This window comes from Vulpes lagopus, chromosome 21 (genome assembly GCF_018345385.1).
Source record: "Vulpes lagopus strain Blue_001 chromosome 21, ASM1834538v1, whole genome shotgun sequence".
NCBI classification, from domain to species: Eukaryota; Metazoa; Chordata; class Mammalia; order Carnivora; family Canidae; genus Vulpes; species Vulpes lagopus.
In genome coordinates, this window is record NC_054844.1 from 28,413,268 (window position 1) to 28,435,399 (window position 22,132).

At 37.1% G+C, this 22,132-nt stretch overlaps 1 protein-coding gene across 7 annotated transcripts in view; it reads right to left on the reverse strand.

Annotated features, from left to right (window-relative positions):
- Window positions 1–22,132, reverse strand: part of DENND5B (DENN domain containing 5B) — a 193,867-nt gene that overhangs the window by 104,466 nt on the left and 67,269 nt on the right. For 5 of the 7 annotated variants that reach the window (XM_041735706.1, XM_041735704.1, XM_041735705.1 and 2 more), the window contains 2 exons: window positions 7,546–7,611; window positions 4,257–4,366 (listed from right to left, as the gene is read on the reverse strand). In XM_041735706.1, the coding sequence (XP_041591640.1) occupies window positions 4,257–4,366; window positions 7,546–7,611 (176 nt within the window). The remainder of the gene's footprint in view (window positions 1–4,256; window positions 4,367–7,545; window positions 7,612–22,132) is intronic. The other 2 variants (XM_041735707.1, XM_041735703.1) reach the window with 1 other exon arrangement.

Here is a 22,132-nt window from a genome sequence, read left to right on the forward strand (position 1 = left end):
TTATAAGTATGCAAACATTCCTTCATTTAGTCAATTATTTCAGCCTCTACTGTATGTAAAACTAGGGATACAGCAATGAATAAGGGAGAGTATGCCTGTCTTCGTGGTGCTTACATTATGACAAGAGACACAGAGCTGATAACTAGCTACATAATCAATTATTTAATTACAATTGTGATAGGTACTACAAAAGGATACAAGGTGCTAAAAGGTCCTAAGAGAACCTGAAGGGACCTGACTGAATGGTGGAAGGGTGGTCAGGGATGGCTTCTCTGAAAAATTGTTTAAAATGAAACCTGCAGGGTCACTAAGAATTCACCAGGGGAAGGAGAAGCGGAAGAGCCTTCCCGAGAAAAGCAGAAGCAGAAGTTTTAGTGTAAAGAATAAAAAGGATAGGAACAGAAGTCCACATAAGTTTGGGGGTTTGGATTAAGGTGAGTGTGTAGAAACAGAGAGAAGTAGATAGATATCTGATTGCACATGGGAGAGGGTAAGAAAGTGGGAACCTTCAAGGATAATGCCAGATTTTCAGCTAAGACAACCAGGTGGATGGTTGTACCATTACTGACCAAAGCTAGTGGGAAGATCATAAATTCAGTTTTGGACATGTTAAATTTGAGACACCAGTGAATATTCCAGCTGCAAAGTTAAGAAAACAAGTGGCTCCTCCAGTAACAGCTGGATTAAAGCCCCATTCCTAGAATTTTATTGTGAGACATGAACTTAAACCTGGATGAAAATGAGGGCTTAGTTTCATTCTAATGTCAACCCTATTAATCTAACTAAGGGTTCTCCATCTCAAATTCAAGCACTTGCTGAGTCTCTAAAAAGTATATATAGTTCTTTATCCTTTGAATCTTATAAGATAGGCATCTGAAATAGATTTTTCTCAGTCAGCCCTTTATCCTTTACTCTTTGCTCATCATTCCACGCTACCTTTCTTTGTGATCAAAGTAAAAAAGAAATTGTAAACTTAGAGCTTTATAGATTATAAAAAGCTTTATAAGTTATGACTCTTTTAGTTACTTAAAATATATATCAGATGTTTCATTTAGAACAGTTATACAAAACAGAATCTTCATACTTCATATAAGTTGCTTAAAAAGGTACTGATCATATTTTCTTAACAATCCCTAGGTTCTCTACATTCTTAAGGGTAAGTTCTACTGACCAGAATATTATATAGTCATGGATGCCAATATGCAGAGATCTGAAACAGGGGTAGGGGGAGGCAGGGGAACTTCAGTTCCATTTGCAATGCTTTGCTTCATTTAAAAGAAAAAGTACAAATCTGAAGTAAATTTGTCAATGTTGAAATATGTTAGTTCTAAGGTATATGACTGTTGGTATTGTTTTGTTTTCTGATACTTCCCTTTTGCCTTTTTTTCATGAAAATCTCTCAATCAGCAACCGAGAGACATAGAAAGCAATTAATTCAGAAATAATTTCACCTGTCCCTTACATTCATTTTCTATTTCATTTGCATGGCACTCATGGAATTTTTTTTATTTAAAAACGTTCACTGCTTTGGAGTATTTAATTTCTGTATGAAATTAATCATCCTTCTTCAAAGCACTACTGTTGCTTGTTAAAGAAATGACTGATATTACAGAAGGTGATGACTCATTGGAGTGAGATTTTGCTAAAGGCAAGAAGAAAGCTTTATACCTCTAGGTGGGAATAAATTATAGCTTCATACAAATGCACTTACTAATAAATCAGAGGAAATTAAGGGCAGTAAATCTATGACCCAAATGCAGACTAGTTTAATGGGATGCTTTTCAGAGATTTTCAAGGAATGCCAGCAAATCCTTTTAGATTTGCAGCAATAAACAAATGCTATGTGGTGTTTAACCATCAAAACACAAGCCTATGTGTTTATTTTTCATAGAAGACTTTGGTTGCTTACATAAAATAACCCCAGAGGCAAGGGTAAAGAAAATATCAAAAACAGATTAAGGAAGCTGATCGCTGCTTTAAAGATGAATGCTTTACAGACCAAGGCTAAAGTTATCATGGATATCTCATTATTAATGCATTCAAATGACTAACAGAAAGAAAAAGTGGCATTTTGTTCCAAATGACTATGGATTCATATTGTAGTAAGAACCATTCTAATTTCTCACAGATAAATTTATACTTTGAAATATCTTACTAATTTAAGAAGTCAAGTGTTGTAGTCTATTTACATTCTTATCTAGGTTTCCATTGCTTCATTTAGACACTCTTTTCTTTAATACTTTTCTATTAATTTGCTGGCACAGCAGCTGATAAATTATTTTTTGTCATTGTTGTTTGTTGGCTATTTTAGTTAGAAGCTTGCCTGTGCTCCCTCCAAATATCATAAATATAACAAACAGTTGTGTTCTACTTAATATCTATGATGCTATCTTCACCAAAGATGAGGCTAGGCCTCACAGTATTAACTTGCAGCAAAATGGCATCTCTGGTTAGAGAAATAACTATACTGTGTTCTGTGAAGAATCAAAGTCAAAGTGCCAAGTGCCTTAGGCATTTGTACTTAGAAAAAGTACCATGTTACTCCCTCTTTGCAGCAAACTGAGACTGGAATGAATTTACTGTGATACAGAAATATCACAAAAGGTCCAATGTGACCCACATCATTTTAAGGTGCAGCTCAAAACTAAGTGACATCATTTTTCTTTGGAGGAGGCAGCATGTAGATAGGGAAAAAGTCAGCTAGAGAGTAAGAATGATCTGGATTTAACCGTTGAGACTCTTTGCATAACTATGGGTTAGTAACCTCTATAAAATATGAATTAGAACTCTCAATGGGCACATGTAAGCATGTATGCAAAAGTAACTTACATGACTATTTAGCAGGTATCTACTGTATATTAATTTCTTTCCCTTATAGTATCATAGCATAATGGGATCTGTTGGCTCTACCTTTAAAATACTCAAAACACTCTACAGCTATCAATGTCTCAGTCCACTGTTAATTATTTCTGTGCCTATGATGCCTGATATCTGATTTGCTCACTTTAGGGCACTCTGATTTTTATAATCAAAGAATTCCATTCATGGAATCCCAAAATATTACCCAGGCTTTTAATTAGGACCCTTCCTAAATAATCTGAAAACTATGACTATTTCTAAGACCCTCTAAAGGTACTTATAATCACCACTGGTAGTTCACTGCATTAATTCAGAGTCCTTATAAATAAATTTCTACTAATGTGTAAATGACGAATTGAAGTTCCTTTTCCTCTTTACTTTGTTAATATGATAAATTACAGGCCCATCATACAACATTCCTTGAAATATGAAAACTGTAATCACGCTTCTTCTATCAGGCTCCTTTCCAGGCAAACAAATATTACTGTTTATCAAAGCATCTATGTATAATTAATACAAACCCACAACACAGCTTAATAGTAGGAAAAGAAAATGGGCTTTGAAGAATACATGCATTCCAATGTTCACAGCAGCATTATCTAGAATAGCCAAATTATGGAAATAGCCCAAGTGTTCATCAACTGATGAATGGATAAAGAAGAGGTAGTAATCACACAATGGAATATTATTCAGCCGTTAAAAAGAATGAGATCTTGCCATTTGCAACAACATGGATGGAGCTAGAGAGTATTATGTTATTAAGTGAAAAAAGTCAGTCAGAGAAAGATAAATATCATATGATTTCACTCATATGTGGTCTTTAAGAAACAAAATAAATGAGCATAGGGGAAAAAAAAGAGAGAGACAAACAAACAAACAAAAAGACTCTTAACTATAGAGAACAAACCAATGGTTACCAGAGGGTAGATGGGTGGGATATTGGGGAAATAGGTGATGGGGAGTAAGGAGGGCACTTGCTGTGATGAGCACCAGATGATGTATGTAAGTATTGAATCACTATATATACACCTGAAACTAATACTACACTGTATGTTAATTAACCGGAATTTAAATAAAAACTTAAAAAAAAAAAAAGAAAATGAACTTTGAGAGTCTGTTGTATACACTTATTAGCTGTGGAAACTATAGGGAAGTAACTTAACTTCTCAGAGCTTCATTTTCCATGTCTATAAAATGAGAACAATATTATCCACCTTACAGAACTGTTTATTTAAAACATTCAATTAAATAAAATAATGTAAAAAAAATAAAATAAAATAAATAAATAAATAAAATAATGTAGACATTCAAAATATACTTACTATTGTCATTTTTTTTTTTTTACTATTGTCATCTTAATGAAACAAAAAGGCTCAAGATGGAAAAAACATACATACCATGTTCACTGCATCTTGATCAAAAGGGTTCCATTCTATATTCTCAGGATAGTGTGCCAGCACTTTAGATTTGAATGTTCTTCTCAAAGGACTCTGGTCAAAATTTTCACCTATAATAAATAATTAATAATTAGTTAATATCTAAATTTTTTTCAAACATGTCATAGTTTTATTTTTTATTTTATAGATATATTGACTAATAATGTTGAAATCTGATTCAATTTCTACCTCTAATAGTCTGAACGGTAAAATCCTCAATGGACAACTGAAAGGAACTGTTAATAAAAGGATCTGCATTTAAAATTTCAGAATCGGGATCCCTGGGTGGTGCAGCGGTTTGGCGCCTGCCTTTGGCCCAGGGCGCGATCCTGGAGACCCGGGATCGAATCCCATGTCGGGCTCCCGGTGCATGGAGCCTGCTTCTCCCTCTGCCTGTGTCTCTGCCTCTCTCTCTCTCTCTCACTGTGTGCCTATCATAAATAAATAAAAATTAAAAAAAATAAAAATAAAAAAAATAAAACTTCAGAATCTGAATTTCAGCATCCTGGCCAGATAACAATACTAAAAATCAAGATCTACCAAAATGATCTTTGCTGTAACCTAATTATTGTTCTTATTTCAATATATAGTGATAAAATATCTACTTGGAAACATCTAATTTATTAAAGAAACATCCCAAATTGAGCATCCTGAATCATACTTCTTCTGATCCTGAGATTTTGTACATGGATATACAATGCTGCCATGCTCAAAGGAGGCAATCTTGCTTGTGCTTCCACAGAAATCTGACAAAGGTGACTGTACCCAGGCTTTTACAAGTAACAGAATGAACAGAATTAGAAACATCATTACTAAGTTGTCTAGTTTAGTAGACAGAACATTTTAAACACCCTAAACCTATGAAAAGAAACAAGCTATTCTAAGCCAAATTTATTACCTGCCAAAATTCTGGAAAAAATTAAGGGAGGCTATACTTTGATTATTACATATTTTTAAAAAACTTCAATTATAGCTGTCACCTCAGTTCTTTATCTCCTTGACCAAATTAATTCCCGGGAGACCGGTTTCTCCCAAATGCCTTAGTTCCATAAAAAGCACTGGGTGTTATACTATATGTTGGCAAATCGAACTCCAATAAAAAAATATACAAAAAAAAAAGTTAGGATGGATGGCTCTTCAATTCTCAATGTCAAAAAGTTGAGAATGAAGAATTAGAAGACCTTGGAATATCATTCTGTCTCCTGGGTTTTTTCCACTTAAGTTTTAATTAAGCGTAAAACACAAACTGTCATATCAAAAGATAAATGCCACTTACCAGTATTTGTATGAGTAAAGATATCAAAGTAATTTATAAATCATAATTGGGCATTTAGACTCAGTTTTCATTTTTGGTAAAAGTATGAAAAGATGGATACCAAAACATCTTTTAGTCCAAAACTTAACAGATCACAAAGGAGGGAAATGTCACACTCTAAAATCTTGTTGGAAACTGTGATATAAAATACACAGAAGCTTTTCTGAATAAAGGCACATAGTTTAAACAGATATGCTGCAGCAACTAACCTACTGTTTGTAATTTCAGCCCTTGGCCAATGATTATTTTCCTTTGGATTCTTCTTACTTATCTAGGCAAATGCTTCATCTCTATCTTTCTACTCCACATTTCCATCTTCTAAGAGATAGATAGCTTTCACAGCTAGAAGAAAAACTGTTAAAAGCATCCCTGAGGATAGTTTATGAGTTTTTGCAACATGCCTCTAGAGCATGCTTATAAAATCAATGGAAAAATGTGGAAGTGTCCACAAGTTAGCGTGCCTGAAGAAGAGTTAGGGTTCAGAATGTCTGATTTCAGGAAGGGTAAATGACATCTTTAAGCTGATACTAGATTTTCATGCAAACACTAAGAATTTTTAGATTACTTCTTCATTAAAAAAAAGAAGAAAAATACTACTTTCCCTTCACTTTAAATCACAGAAAACACAAAACAAAAATTCTCTTTTGGTCCTAAAGGTCTATGCTTCTGACTCTGCTATCGACTCAGGAACAGGATATCCTCAGATAATATACAGCAACCAAGAATTCCTCTCCTTCACCCACCCACAGAAATGTTTATTTTTATCATAAGAGTCAATAAAATATGAAACACTTTGTGAACAGAATAAGCGGCACATAATGTAAGATATAACTCCTTGCAACACTTACCTTTTAATGAATTCCTGCCTGAGTCTGGTAAAATACTAACATTATCTTCACTCATATATCAAGTTATTAATGGGCAGAGGATAACTCAGAAAAGTCATGAGAGTGCCATTTTCAATATAATTGTTCTATTAACTAAGGAACACCACACCCTCTTGAAGCACAATGGAATCACCAGAAGAGAGAGAAGGAAAATCACCTTTTTCAGAGAGAAAAAATTTCACAAAAGCAAAAAAAATGGAAACACTCACTAAAAAGAAACACAAATCTAAGAAAAGAAAAAATAGAACCACCACCACCATTGCCACCACCACCACTTACTAGACGGCCAGGAAAAAGGGGGCAATAGGAAAGATCGTTGCTGTATATATATAGCTGTCTTGGCAAATATCATCTTGAAGTAAATTAAGGGAAGAACCAACTATGTAGAAATTCTGATAACACTGTTAAGGATTTAGACATGAGTGGATGTAGTTATCATTACTATTAATAGGCAAAGAAGAGAATCTTCAAGAAGCCTTCTGAAGATGGGAGATGGGTAAACAACCTAGTCTTTTCATTTTGAACCCATATTAAAAATGAATTTCTAATTTAGAATTTACTTCTAAGACTTAGCAGGAGAAATGAATCAGTCTAAGAATTTGGGTTCCCAGGCAATTGAAATTATACACAAACATCCTTAACTTAAAATCTACCTTTTTTTTTTTAACACTATCCTGAAATGATCAAGGATTGTAAATTTGTGCAAATATTAATATCCCCCACTACAAACACATATAAACTTAATTCCAAGTAATACTGTTAAGTAACTTGCTACTAAATTTAAGCTGCAATTCATTCAGCCTTTCCTCCTCAGAAAATAGTATATATCTGCCAAGAGAGCTTAAGACTAGTGAATAATTTTTTCAAGGCATGAAGCAAATGAGGTCTTTATAAAAATTAAGATACAGATGAGAGAACAAAAATACAAAATAATACCTATTTTTTACCCAAGCAATAATGAAAACAAAAAACCAATTATTATGGGCTTGGGGTGAATTAAAATAAGGATTTCTAACACCTCAATTTTTATTTTTACTTTTATTTTTACCTGAAGTCGTATTTGCAGCATCTTGGCTCTTGCCATGACGATCTGCTTCTAGCCATTGGTACAAAACTACATAATGTAACAGAAACAAAAAACTTTATAAACAAAGAAACACAAACACAAAAGCAAAATGACTCTGAAGAATGGAAAATGAGAATAACAGATTAAACAAAAGCAATTAAACATGAGACATTAACATCAATGGAATGTAGCTTAACACTAATAGTATGTAGCTTATAAGCTACTTTTAATAAGAAAGCACAAAGAATAGGTAATTTTATCTTAATGTATTATGCGAAATACTATTTAAACATCTGTTAACAATTATTCATATGGGAAAAAAGCACATATATTCTTCTCAATGCTGATTTGAAGAGAAATATCAGGAGAAAGCTAAGGCTTCCAAAGTCAGATAAAATATGATAGCAAGACTAAATGACCAACCTTAAAAATTACATCTCAACTTCTGCACAACCTATCAGAATGGCTGAAGTCCAAAAAAATGACTATACCAAATCCTGACAAACACATGAAGTGACAGTAACTCTCATTCATTGCTCGGTGGGAATGCAAAAATGATACAGCCACTTTGGAAGACAGCATGGCCATTTCTTACAAAGCTAAACAGTCTTACCAAAGGATTTCACAGCTCTAGTCTAATCAGGAGAAAAACATCAGATAAATCCCAAGAGAAGCAATCGACAATATATACCTGATGATTACTTGCGCCAAACTACCAAGGACATCAAAATGCAAAGTCAGAGAAGCAGTCACACCCACGAGGAGTGTAGGGAGACAAGATAACTGAATATAATGTGATATATATGATGAGATCCCCCAAGAGAAAAAAGGGCTTTAAGTAAACACTAAAGAAATCTGAATAGAGTACATACGACTTTAGTTAATAATCATATATCAATTGACTTGTTAATTGTAACAAATATACTACTGTAAGATGTTAATGATAGGGAAAAATGTGTGTGATTGGGGTGATATGGGCTATATGGGAACTCTATTATCATCTCAATTTTTCTAAAACCTGAAACTGCTCTAAAAATCAAGTCTGTTTTAAAAAAGCATTCCATTATGTAAGGACAAAATCATACAGTATGCAATCTTATAAGTAACCTACCTTTTGGAAATCACTCTATGCAAACATGAATTGAAGTATGCTCTGTACTGAGGTTCCATTTAATCAATCATCCCTTTATGTGCTATTAACTGCAAGTGTCAACTCTTGGAGGAAAATTACTACAGTAAGGACATAGGCAGTTAAGAAACTCACATTAGACCTCTGTAACTTGGCAGCTTTGAAGAGTGTAAAAACTTCTGAATAGGTTATCCAGATGTCTACAAATTTTAGATCTCCAGTCCTCCCTTTAAAGAGCTAAATAATGATAATGTAGGGTCCTAATTGCCAGGGAATCTTTCTATCTATACCTTAAAGGTCTGAATGGTCTTAGGACAAAGGCTACACTTCTACTCTGGGAGGGTATTTGCCCACATATATTGTGAGAGTGGATACAGAAATATCCCAATCAAGGTTTGCAGAAACTCTGTGCACTCTCCCTTCACAAAACAACAACAAAAACAAAGAACTAGGGAAGGAAGCCTTTGGAACTCATGAACTGAAGGAATAAAGGAACTGATCCATTATAAAAGGCCAAAGACACCCTGAAATCACCAAGGAGGTTATCTGCATCTTTCCAGTCAGATGGCATGTTGACATTTATCATCAGGGAAAGATGGCCCAAAACAGACCTCTGAATAGCCCCCACACATACACCCAGGCAGTGTACAAGGTCACTGGCTGAGGGTGCCCCAGTGGGCGCACAAGTCAGTATACTCCCCTCCAGGATACTGCACACTTCTGGGAGACAAACAATTCTTTTGATTGGGACTAGCAAGGAAGAATTCAAGAAGCAGGCCTCACTTATTAAATACATACAATAGGGTTTTTTGTTTTTCCTTTCTGGTTTACAAGAACTACTACTCATTAATGAGTACAGATGTAGCAGAGTAGGGAAGTATTAGGCCATGACACAAAAATCTCCCCACTTGGAAGAAAGCGAGTATGAACTTTACAACTGAAAATATTACTCTCACAAAAATGAGATGCAAAGTAGGGAGACTAATCCATTAACTGGTCTCACAATTCTGGCCTATCTCATCTAAAGGCTATTCTGTCCTAATTAAGACAGAAACTCTTGGGTGCTGAGAATATCACTAGGAATATTTACCAATAGTTCAATTACTTCATATAGCTCCTGTTTCTGGTTTTACCAAAGGGGAAAAAAAAGGAAAAATATGAAAGTTATTCTAGGTCAACTTAGAGAATTATATATAAGCAAAAATCTTTTTAGTAGATTTAGATATTCAATTATTTTATCCTCACCTCCAGATTACTAAAATCCAATAAACCATGGTCTAAATATTTTAGAAAATTTCCAATGAAATAAGTGCATCTGCTTCGTGCAAAGCTATAATGTGAATCACTGTTAGATCAAATTTGGACTTGAAAGCTTACTTTATAGTACATATATGTAAAAAGATAATGTATAACTAAAAAAAGAGGTCCGTAGGTGGCTCAGTCACTTAAGCATCTGTCTTCGACTCAGATCATGGTCTCAGGGTCCTAGGGTCAAGCCCCGCACTGGGTTCCCTGCTCAGTGGGGAGTCTGCCTCCCTTTCCCTCTGCTCCTCCCCGCCTAGTTCATGCTCACTCTCTCCCTCTCTGTAAAATAAAATAAAAAATAAAATAAAATTGAAATGTGACAAATATACTAGAGTGTAAATGTGTAGTTCTAGAAGGACTGAGCTCCAAAAATTTAACTTCCATAAAGCATCTCAAATATGTCATAATATAAAGAGCCTGCTACTATGTTTGTAGATGATGTTAGAATACCGAGAACACACCTCTTCTCACTGTGGCTGGGAGCATTAGATCTAGATTTTCAGTGGCTTCATACTTCCTCTCAGTGCACTGAAAGTAGGTACTCCCAGTTCCAAGCCACTGGGTAAGAATTTCTACCACTTGTATATAGGGTTGCAAGTGGAGAAGGGTTTGTGATATGCGTCAACCTTGGAGCCTTCTCAGCCTGAGTGGTCCCATTACCCTCTTTCTCTAAACCTACCTGCTTCGAGGGCCCCAGTGAGTTCCCTCCCTCATTATCCATTTCCATTGTAGCCTGTCATCTCAGATGACTGAGTATTTTCTCCACAAAACAAGGGCAAGCCTCACAATACTTCCCTATCCTCTTGTCCCTGAAGGATACCACAGAAGTCTAGATGTTTTAAAGAAAGCTTGCTGATAAGAACAATGAGAACAAATAGGAAGTTAAAAGGTCATCTCTTTTGCCCTTTTCCTTTTGTTCCTTTTCACTCTAAAGGGAAAGTTTAAACACACACACACACAAGCATGCACCCACACAGGTAATAGTAGATACAATATTTAAAGTCAATAAATTTTTCCCAATATTTTGATAAAGGTGAGAGGAGAAAATGGAGAGCTAAGGATGCTGCCTATGAAATCCATACTGAGGCAAAAAGGAAGGGAGGATGTAGTGGTGAGGTAATTCTCTCTCTTATGTCTATCACTACAGGTCCCCCCAACTGTCTGTCTCCAAAGATCCCTGCCTGAATTGACATGATCTGGAGTTGTAGAGGGAATACTGGACAGCAGTAGATCCTACAAGAGAGACTGACTAGGGAAAGGAAAGCAGGGGCAAGGGGATCCCACGTGTTGGTTTAAAAAAAAAAAAGCAACAACGAAGGGGTACTCCTGTGACATTCACAAAGAGACATTTCCTACACATGGGTTGTCTCTACATCACAGTGAGCTGTCCTCTTCGAAATAGATCCCCTAGAAGGCTGCATATTCATTATCCATTCTAATGATTCTACCACGATTTAAATAATCTCTGAGCAGGTGACATTTAAGGTGAGACCTAGTGAAGTAATAATAATTATCATAGTTAACACATAGTGCTTACTATAGAGCAGGTGTTATTCTAAGTGTTCTATGTATATTAAATCATTTCATCATCATAATTAGTCTATAAAGTAGCTCCTATTTTATCATTTTATAGATGTTGGAACTGAAGCAAAAAAAAGGTTAAATAACTTGGCCAAGGTCAGACAACTCTAAAATTCAAACTTACACAGCCTAGCTCCAAGTATGCTCTCAATTCTACGTAGGAGGTCATCTCAGGAAAGAGTATTTCAGGCAGAGGAAACAGCAAGTGCGGAATCCCTAAGGTATCCATGAGCTTGTCACAGCTGAGATGCAGCAAGGAGGCCAGTGCAATGTATTTAAGTGAGATGGTAGACAAAGTCAGAGAGGTAACCAGGGCCCGATAAGACAGGGCCTTTGAGGCCATGGTAAGCTATTTATGGGGAGTAACTGGAGTTTTTAATTTTTTTAAAGGATATTTATTTATTTATTCATTCATGAGAGACAGAGAGAGAGAGAGAGAGAGAGAGAGAGAGAGGCAGAGACCAGGCAGAGGGAGAAGCAGGTCCCATGCAGGGAGCCTGATGTGGGACTCGATTCCGGATCCCAGGATTATGCCCTGGGCTGAAGGCAGACGCTCAACCGCTGAGCCACCCAGGGATCCCAACTGGAGTATTTTATTTTTTAATTTTATTTTTTAGGGAAAAAAGAAAGTTTTATTTTTATTTTTTGTATGTTTTTTTATCGGAGTTCGATTTGCCAACATATAGCATAACACCCAGTGCTCATCCCATCAAGTGCCCCCCTCAGTGCCTGTCACCCAGTCACCCCGACCCCCCGCCCACCTCCCCTTCCACCACCCCTTGTTCGGTTTCCCAGAGTTAGGAGTCTCTCATGTTCTGTCTCCCTCACTGATATTTCCCACTCATTTTCTCTCCTTTCTCCTATAATCCCTTTCACTATTTTTTATATTCCCCAAATGAATGAGACCATATAATGTTTGTCATTCTCTGATTGACTTACTTCACTCAGCATAATATTTTAAAGAGAGAAGTGACTTGGCTTGAATAAGCTCACGCTGACAGCTGTGAGAACAGAATGTAGAGGATAAGAGTGGAAATGGAAAGAACTTAGGAGGCTTCTGCAATAATCTAGGCAGAAGATGATACAATAATCTAGGCAGAAGATGATGGATCAGGGAAATAGCATCAGGGTAGGGAGAAGCAGTAAGATCCTAAATATATTTTGAAGACATAAAAGATATGATTTGCTAACAAATTAGATGTGAGAAAAAGGGGTAGTCAAGAAGGATATCACGATACCACGGTTTCTAGTCTGAGCACCTGGATGAAGATGGTAGTTCTTTACTAAGATGAGGAACAATGCAGAAGGAGAGGGTTTTTACCAGAGGGCTGGGAGGCTGGAATAAAGAATTCAGTTTTAGATATGTTAAGTCTGTGATGCCTATTAGATATACAAATGAAGTTTTTCATCAAGCATTTAGAAATGTGAGTTTAAAATTCAGGGAGAAGTTAGAAAATTCAGCATCAAACAGATGGTATTTAACATTACAGGGCTGGATAAGATCACCAAGGAAATGAATGTAGGTGAAGAGAGAAAGGCTGGGGTCAGGTTCTTGGGAGGCTCAAGAATAAACATTAAGAGGTTAAGAAGAGAAAGAGGAATAGGCAAACAGGTAAATGAAAAAATGCAACCAGTAAGGAAAGAGAAAGGCCAGAAACATGGGCATCATGAAAGCCAAGTAAAGAAAATATTTAACAAAGAAAGAGTTAACAACGTGGAAGTCACTGGTGACCCTGAAGAGAAGTCTGTGGAGAGGTGGATGTGAAAGGTTGGGGTGTTCCAAGAAAGAATGCAAAGAGAGGAAGTAGAGGCAGAGAGTATAAGTAACTCTTCTGCAGAGTTTTGCTGGAAAGATGAGAAATGGATAATATTGGAGAATATGTGGAAGGGAAAGGCTTTTGTTATTTATTTTTTTTAAAGATAAAGGTGTCTACACTGTGCCTGGCACAGTGACTGATGCTCTGGATTGGATTAGTACAGTACAGTCCCTCTGAGGATCTCTCATTCTCCTATCTTGTCTTCCCAGAGAGCTGACTTTGCCCATTCCATATGCCATCATGGCTAAAACAGGTTATACTCCCCCAGGTAACCATTCTTCCTATCCCCTGCAAATTTATCTACTTTATCCTTGTAAGGCTGTATAACATGACACGGAACCCCTAGAAATTGCATTCACTCCATTACATTTTTCCCCACCTTGTACTCGTAGAAATGGTCCCACACTATTCTCACTTGGATAAGGCACGCCAGTTACCTTAGCACCAGAGTACAACTACCACTGATTCTGGATCTGTGACGGACTACAGGTGCTCACTAACAACTACGTTCTCTCCTTCCCAATATCCTTGCATCTGGGTGAGGGCCAAATCACTAGTTCTTGCCAACGAAAAATAACCAGAAGTGACATGTGTCACCTCCAGGCTGAGGCACATACCTGTCCGTCCTCTGCCATCTATCAGCTAAATGCAAATAGAAATAGGACCTGAAAGAGATAGGAAGGTCACTCAATGGAAGAAAACTTGGGTCACTTAATGTCTCTGCAAAATAGAGCCCCTCCCACCCTGGCCTACATTAGATTAAACATTAAATGAGAAATAAACTTTTATTGTCTCAAGCCACTGATAGTTTGGGTTATTGTTAGAGCAGTTAGCTATTTATGTGTTTCTGGATTACCCTGGCTTTTTATTTGCGTTAGCACTGACCTTCTTACTATGTTACCAGTTCCTGACTATATTATGCCTTCTATTTCTTGATAACTCTCTAGACTGCTTTTTATTGTACAAAATAAATGCAGCTCTTTAAATATGGGACAGAGTTTGCCAATTTTTTTTAATGAATGCTCTCTACTCTTCAATAGAAGAAGCCACACATCCACTACTAATCTACTAATCAAGACTACAGGTTTTAACCCATGATGGACTTGTTAAACTTTCTAAAAATACAACTTCTAAATCCAGTCAGCAATCTTGCAGGTCTAAGTGGCTGATCATAAAGCCAATCAAGCAAAAGCTGAAGGATCTCTGAAAATTTATAGACCTTACTGAGGAATAATCATCAATAAAAAAACATTAATCATGGTAATCTTAAAAGTTTAAGATATTAATAAAAGCACATCAATATCAATCTAGTAAATTTTGAATTTCTAAGAAATTCACAACACATTTCATTCTTGATCACATCAAAATTAAAGAGCCACACTGTACTTAGCTAACACTAAATACACTTCAATTACTGAAGTTTATTCACTGGAAATCTAGAGTACACAACACATGTATTCTGTTTCAACCCCAACTGGAAGTACCTCAATTTAATTCTGTCACTAATCACCTGGTGTTGGTGGAGAGGTCACCTGTTAAAGGGCATGGACCCCTAAAAGACTGCCCTGACTTCAGAGATCCCTAGCCCACCTGCCCTTCTCACACGCTGGCTATACATTTGGAAGTTCCCATGACTATCAGGTTTGATAATTCACTAGAACAACTCAGGAAAGCACTATTCCTTGTGATTGCAGTTTTATTTATTTTTATTTTTTTTATTTTTTTATGATAGGCACACAGTGAGAGAGAGAGAGAGAGAGAGAGGCAGAGACACAGGCAGAGGGAGAAGCAGGCTCCATGCAGGGATCCCGATGTGGGACTCGATCCCGGGACTCCAGGATCACACCCTGGGCCGAAGGCAGGCACTAAAGCACCGAGCCACCCAGGGATTCCCTGATTGCAGTTTTATTACAAGAGATGCAAATCAGAAGGATCACACAAATGGAGACATACACAGAGTGAGGTCTGGGAGGGAATGCTGTGCTTTCATGCTCTATCCTGTGGAATTGGGGGTATATCACATGCCACCACTACACACACAATGTGTTTATCAACAAAAAGCTCCACTAACCTTTGGTATTTAGAGTTTTTTTTTTTGTTTTTTTTTTTTTTTAAGATTTATTTTATTTATTTGGGGGGCGGGGCAGGGGGAGAGGAGGAGAAAGAGAGTCCCAAGCAGTCAGCACAGAGCCCGACTCAGGCCTCAATCTCATGAACTCGAGATCATGACCTGAGCCTAAACCAAGTCAGTTGTTTAACTGACTATGCCACCCAGGTGCCTGCAGTATCTAGGCTTCTTTTTTTTTTTAAATTTTTATTTATTTATGATAGTCACAGAGAGAGAGAGAGAGAGAGAGAGAGGCAGAGACACAGGCGGAGGGAGAAGCAGGCTCCATGCACCGGGAGCCCGATGTGGGATTCGATCCCGGGTCTCCAGGATCGTGCCCTGGGCCAAAGGCAGGCGCCAAACTGCTGCGCCACCCAGGGATCCCAGTATCTAGGCTTCTTAATGGGCTTCACTACATACACAGGACTGATATGATCATTGGCCATGTGATGACTCAAATCCCTAACTTCCTCCCTTCCCCAGAAGCCCAGTTGACTCAAGTCCTCTGATAACCAGCCCCTATCCTGAGGCTATCTAGGGGCCCATCATTACTTCATTAGGATCACACTCCTATTACTTAGGAAATTACCAGGGTTCTAGAAGTTGTGTGCTAGGAACCTGGACAGAGACCAGACAAATTCTTATTAGGCACTGTGCATTATATTGCCAAGCACAGAATACAGTAGCAGATTATTTACTTGCAAAAATAAACTTAGCAATGAATTCAAGATCTATAGTCCTCTGATAATGAGGAATAAACAAAGCACTCTGCTTCTAAGCCATATTTTTCATACTATCCCTTTTCTGATAAAATGTGAAATAAGAAAAAAAAATTTTTTTAAAGTCACTGAAGTATGCTAACATATGAAAAAACTCCCTAAGAGGAAAGGGTCCATAATTTTTAGGTTAATCAAATAAGTACCATGTGTTTACCAGTGCTTAGTAAATGATTTTATTATTCTGAAAAATATAATAGTGACTTTCAAGTAATAAGTATAGCCAAGAAAACAAGGTTCCAGTTCTAGCTGACTATCTTGGGTTCTAATAGTTTAGGACAAATCATAAGTTATTTGAGCAAAGGTTTCCTCATATATAAAATACAGATTACATAAAAAAAAAATACAGATTACATAAAAAAAAAATACAGATTACATAATAACAACACATTAGTATTAGTAGAGACCTATCTTGTGTGAAGATCTTTTATGCACTATATTTCTGGGAAAGCATATTAATGTTATTATTTGATGCTGTATGTTATACAGTATAAACAAATTCTTCCTATTGCTAAAGAACTTATTTTCTGCTAAAAGGATACCAAGGGAGCCACCCCTTTGCCTTCAGGAACAAAAGAAAGGCATCTAGCATTAAAATATTTATAGCTGACAAGTAACACGATAGGGCTACAGTTCTAAGATGATTCAACCTGAAACAATTCTGATGTATGACTCAAGGAAGCAGTTATTTGCTCAGAGCTAACACAGGCTTTTCCCTTCATTTCCATTCATTACTTTTTGCTGCCAAAACTCTCATTAAAAAAAAAACAAAAACAAAAACAAAAAACTATAAGGAGTCAGAAACAAGTAACTCCGTTTAGTTTGCACAGCAATACCAAGGAACATATACAAGAATACCACTTTCTTCCTCTTATCCTCTTCAACAAAACACAACAAAACACCTGCAAAAGAAATCAACTAGTTCTTTAAAGAAAAGATACAGGGTTGCTTGGGTGGCTCTGTGGTTGAGTGTCTGCCTTTGGCTCAGGTCATGATCCTGGAGTCCTGAGATTGAGTTCCGCATCAGGCTCTCTGCAGGGAGCCTGCTTCTCCCTCTGACTATGCCTCTGCCTCTCTCTGTGTCTCTCTTGTGAATAAATAAGTAAAATTTTAAAAAAGAAAGAAAAAAAAAGATATAAATTACAAGCTAGGAAAAAGGGTTCACCTGTTTTACTAATGCCCCCTGATTCAAGGTCTATGAAATGGTTATATGAGCAAAACAGGCCAAAAAATGTTACTAAGATTCACAGAGAAAGAAAATCTTCCTATAAGAATCAAACAGAAGCATTATTATTCCAACAATTACCTGAAGTTTTTTGCAGCTAGAATGGCTCCATTGATGTAATTGTTGCTAAGTGAAAGTGGCCTCTAAGTCTCTCCATCAAGATGCACTTTTATCCAAAGGTCCTCAAGGCCCTCCCCTAAAATGCTAGAACATTCAGGCTTTAAAATGAACTGCTGCAGGGATTCCAGTTCTTAAAATGGTATTGGGGGATAGCACAAACCTATGAAATCATGGTCCACATATCTTAGGAAGAAGACAATTTGACCTGTTGAGGAACTTCCTAGATCCCAAAGCTACTGTCTAGCATACTTTAAAAAGTTAAGAAAAAAGTCAAGTCACCTACGGTAGGGTGAAAAAAAACCCATTTTAACCACTTTCTCAAATTTTTAAAATTAGCAAAAAACAAAACAACCCTGGATAAAAACAGGAGGGGAGAGTAGAATTTTTCTCTTCCTTATAGGAAAAACAAAGCCTTCCTTTCTGTCTCCATCAGACATAGAAGAAAACCCTCAAGATGATCTCAAGCCCTGAATTTCAAATCACAATTCCTACTACCCACCAAGAACCTGTACTCAGCTGTTTCAGTAACCAGCAGCTTTGTTCAATGCTTGCAAAACTGAACTCATCATCTCCCGCAATGCTTTTCCTCTATTACTGATGCCACAATTCATGTAGTTGATAAGTACTGCTATCTCCTTACTCATCCCTGAAGAAGGGTTAACACTAAAAGGGATTCATATTCACTATTTTACTGTAGCACTCAGAGTACTATCTGGTACTTAGCCAGATTTGACTTCCTGATTAAAAGTCATTCTAGGGCAGCCCCAGTGGCTCAGCGGTTTTAGTGCCACCTTCATCCCCGTGTGTGATCCTGGAGACCTGGGATCAAGTCTCACGTCAGGCTCCCTGTATGGAGCCTGCTTCTCCCTCTGCCTGTGTCTCTGCCTCTGTGTGTGTGTGTTTCTCATGAATAAATAAATAAAATCTTAAAAAAACAAAGAGGGTTCAATATCCTCATAACATAGAAAATCTTAGCTGTTCTGTTTCTAGAGCATAAATATCGAATATAAATACTTAGTTTACAAAATATAAACTAAACTATATGTGACCTTAGGTAAACTACTTAGTCTGTTTTCTGGAAAGGAAAATGGCAATAATGAATGAAGTTATCTTATAAAAACAGGAACTACCATAAAGGTCCTTTTCTTTTTTAAAGAAAATAATTTTAAGCATAAAATCCAAACCCTTCAGTAACATGAATCTACCATTAAGTACTGATTTGTAGTTGGAAGAAATGTCCTATAGTTACTAATATAAAAGATATAAGCAGCATTTCCAACAAATACTGTAGATGCCAGGAAAAAAAATTTGCGTGTGTCTGAGTAAAAGGTAATCCTAAATAAATGAAGATCCATGCATCATCACCCAAAGTCCACAATTTATACAAGGGTTCACTCTTGGTAATATATACTTTCAAGGTTTTAACAAATTTGCAATGGCATGTATCTATCATTTACAGTATGGGACAGAAGAGTTTTACTATCCTGAAAAATCCTCTGAGTTCTCTGCCCCCAACCCAAGGCAACTACATACCTATACCTTTTTTGCTGCCTCCAGCCTTCTGCCTTTACCATAAAGTCAAAGAGCTGGAATCATTATATATATATAATGGAGATATAGATATAGATATAGATATAGATATAGATATAGATATAGATATAGATATAGATATAGATATCCTTTCCAGATTGGTTTCTTTCACTTAGTAATATGCAATTAAAGTTCCTCCATGTCTTTTCATGTCTTGGTAGCTCATTTTTCTTTGGCACTGCACAGTATTCCACTGTATGGATATATCATAGACTATTTATCCATTCACCTACCAAAGGGTATCTTGGAAGCAACACTTCCAAGCTTCCAAGTTTGGGTCATTATGAATACAGCTGCTATAAACATGTGTGTATCAGTTTTCAACTCCTTTGGGCAAATACCAAGGAATAGTTCTATATCATATGGTAAAGTGTATTTACTTTTATAAGAAACTGTCAAACTGTCTTTTTCAAAGTGACTGTACCATTTTGTATTCCCATTGGCAATAAGTTAAAGAGTTAAATATTTTCTTTAACATGTATTAATTTAGTTAAATATTGTATTTATGTTGTCATCTTGACAACAATGGCTCTGTCATCATTATAGCTATTTAACACAAGACTATATTGACTATAAAGGGTTATATATAACTAAGTTATATACGTAACTAGACAAAATTATACACTGCCTATAGAAAACAGGATTCTCTCTAACAAATAAACCAATGAACTCTAACAAATCTTAACTATTATTTTGAAGTCTTTGAGTAGTCAGAGATATGGACATCTTGGGAATGACATGTTTACTTCCTTCCCACTTTTAAGTGGCCGTAAAAATAGTCTAATCTGCAGGATGTAAAATAAGCTTTCTTAGTCAAGAATCACAAATGATTGGACTCAGAAGAGTTCTTATAGACCAAAGAGAGAATCACTTCCAAAGCCCTACCTGGTAATTTCTTTACATCAATGAGTAGTAACCACCACTGACCCAGTGGCTCAAGCCAGACAGCTGGTCATCCTTGACTCCTCTTTCTCTCTCATTCCCCACATCTAATCACATACTTCATCCTACTGATTTAACCTATTTTTCTTAAATCTAATTCTCCCCACCCCCACTGCTATAGTCTGATCCAGTACCATCTCTCATCCTGAATTATTACATGTCATCACTGTTCCTAGTGCCCACAAGCTTACTTCCCACCAACTCTTACTCCATAATGCCACCAACATATCTTTCTAAATACAAATGTGATGTTACACTCTTTCAAAATTTTTCAATAGTGCTTCATCATCCTAAGGATAAATCTCAAATTCCTTAACACAGCTTCAACATTTTTCACAACCTGACTGCTTATGTCTTAACCCTTCCCACAGGATTTTCTATATCCTTTGTATTCTGCACTCTAGTCACTCAGAAATTACTAGCTGTTCACCATATGTACAATATCCTCTCCTCTCAAATTAGCCAACTTTTACTTATGCTGTTTGGTCGCAAATATTTCCTCCAGCATTGTCCCCACCAATCTACCCCTATATTCCACCAATTCTTAGCCACTCTTCAGTTCTACGTTTATAGGCATTTCTTCTGGAAAAGCCTTTAGTTCTATGAGGATAAGGTTGTATCTTGTTCACCTCTGAATCTCCAGGCCTACACAGTGCCTAGCATAATACAAATTCAAGGACCATTTACTAAGTAAATGAATAATTAAGAATATGGGATAATTAAATGAACATGAGATTGCTCCTGACTTTGTGTGAAGATTTTTACCTTGTTTGTACAAATTCTAGAATAATAGTTTCATGGAGGAATAAAAGTCATTTAATAAGAATTTCAGATTTGTGATTATAATTGTACTGAAATTATATGTTAAAATGATCATTACTGGAAGACAGTAGAGCAGGAGGACCCTCAGCTCACCTCGTCCCATGGTACGTAGATAACATTCTTATCAGGGGTCCCTGGGTGGCGCAGCGGTTTAGCGCTTGCCTTTGGCCCAGGGCACGATCCTGGAGACCCAGGATCGAATCCCACATCAGGCTCCCGGTGCATGGAGCCTGCTTCTCCCTCTGCCTGTGTCTCTGCCTCTCTCTCTCTCTCTCTCTCTCTCTCTCTGACTATCATAAATAATAAATTAAAAAATAAAAATAAATTTAAAAGACTGTATTTATTTAAAAAAAAATTCTTATCAGAGTAAATAAGCCAGAAAATGACCTGAAGACTGCATAACAGACTCCACAACTAAATGCAGAGAAGAGGCCACACTGAAGAGGGTAGGTAGGGTGGAAATGCAGTCAGTTAGGAACTAAAGGAACCTGTGAGGCTATCTGCAGTAGGGAAGGAACCAAGAGCATGGAGAAGGGAGCAGACCCGCACATAGGGGATCCTGTATGGGGAAAATAAACCGCACAGTGATTTGAAAAGCAGAGAGCCTGAATTTTATGAGTTCTTATAACCAGTGGGACTTAAAACCTGGAATTTTAGAAATTGGCAGGTTCGGCTCTGGAAGAGCCTAGACCCTGCCTTAAAGACAAAGAACAACAAACAGCCCCTAAGGATATAGCATAGAAGCAGCAGTTTGAAAAATCTCTGAGGCAAACAAGAGTAGTTTACTAATTTAAGAGGTGTCCTGGAGGGGCAGAGATCCTTGGGAGACTCCTCCAAGAAAAGAGGAGCTGGTGGGTGCCATTTCCTCCTCACATTCCCTATATAAACGTATAGCCCCCTGTGGGAAACAGCTCAGCGCTACTCGCTACATAATCTGCTTACACCAAACCCTGCTACCCTCCCGCTCTGTACCTTACAGGTCTTCCCCCTCCACTTGGCCAGAGCCAATCCAGGGCAGTGCCACAGGCCTGGCAGTGTACAAGCAGCCAGGACAGGGGCCAGTGACACTCCAAAGTGACTCCTGCCCCAGAGAGAGAAAATGATAACCACAGACTGCAGCTCCAGCAGTGGACTGGGGGCAGACATCTGGTCTGA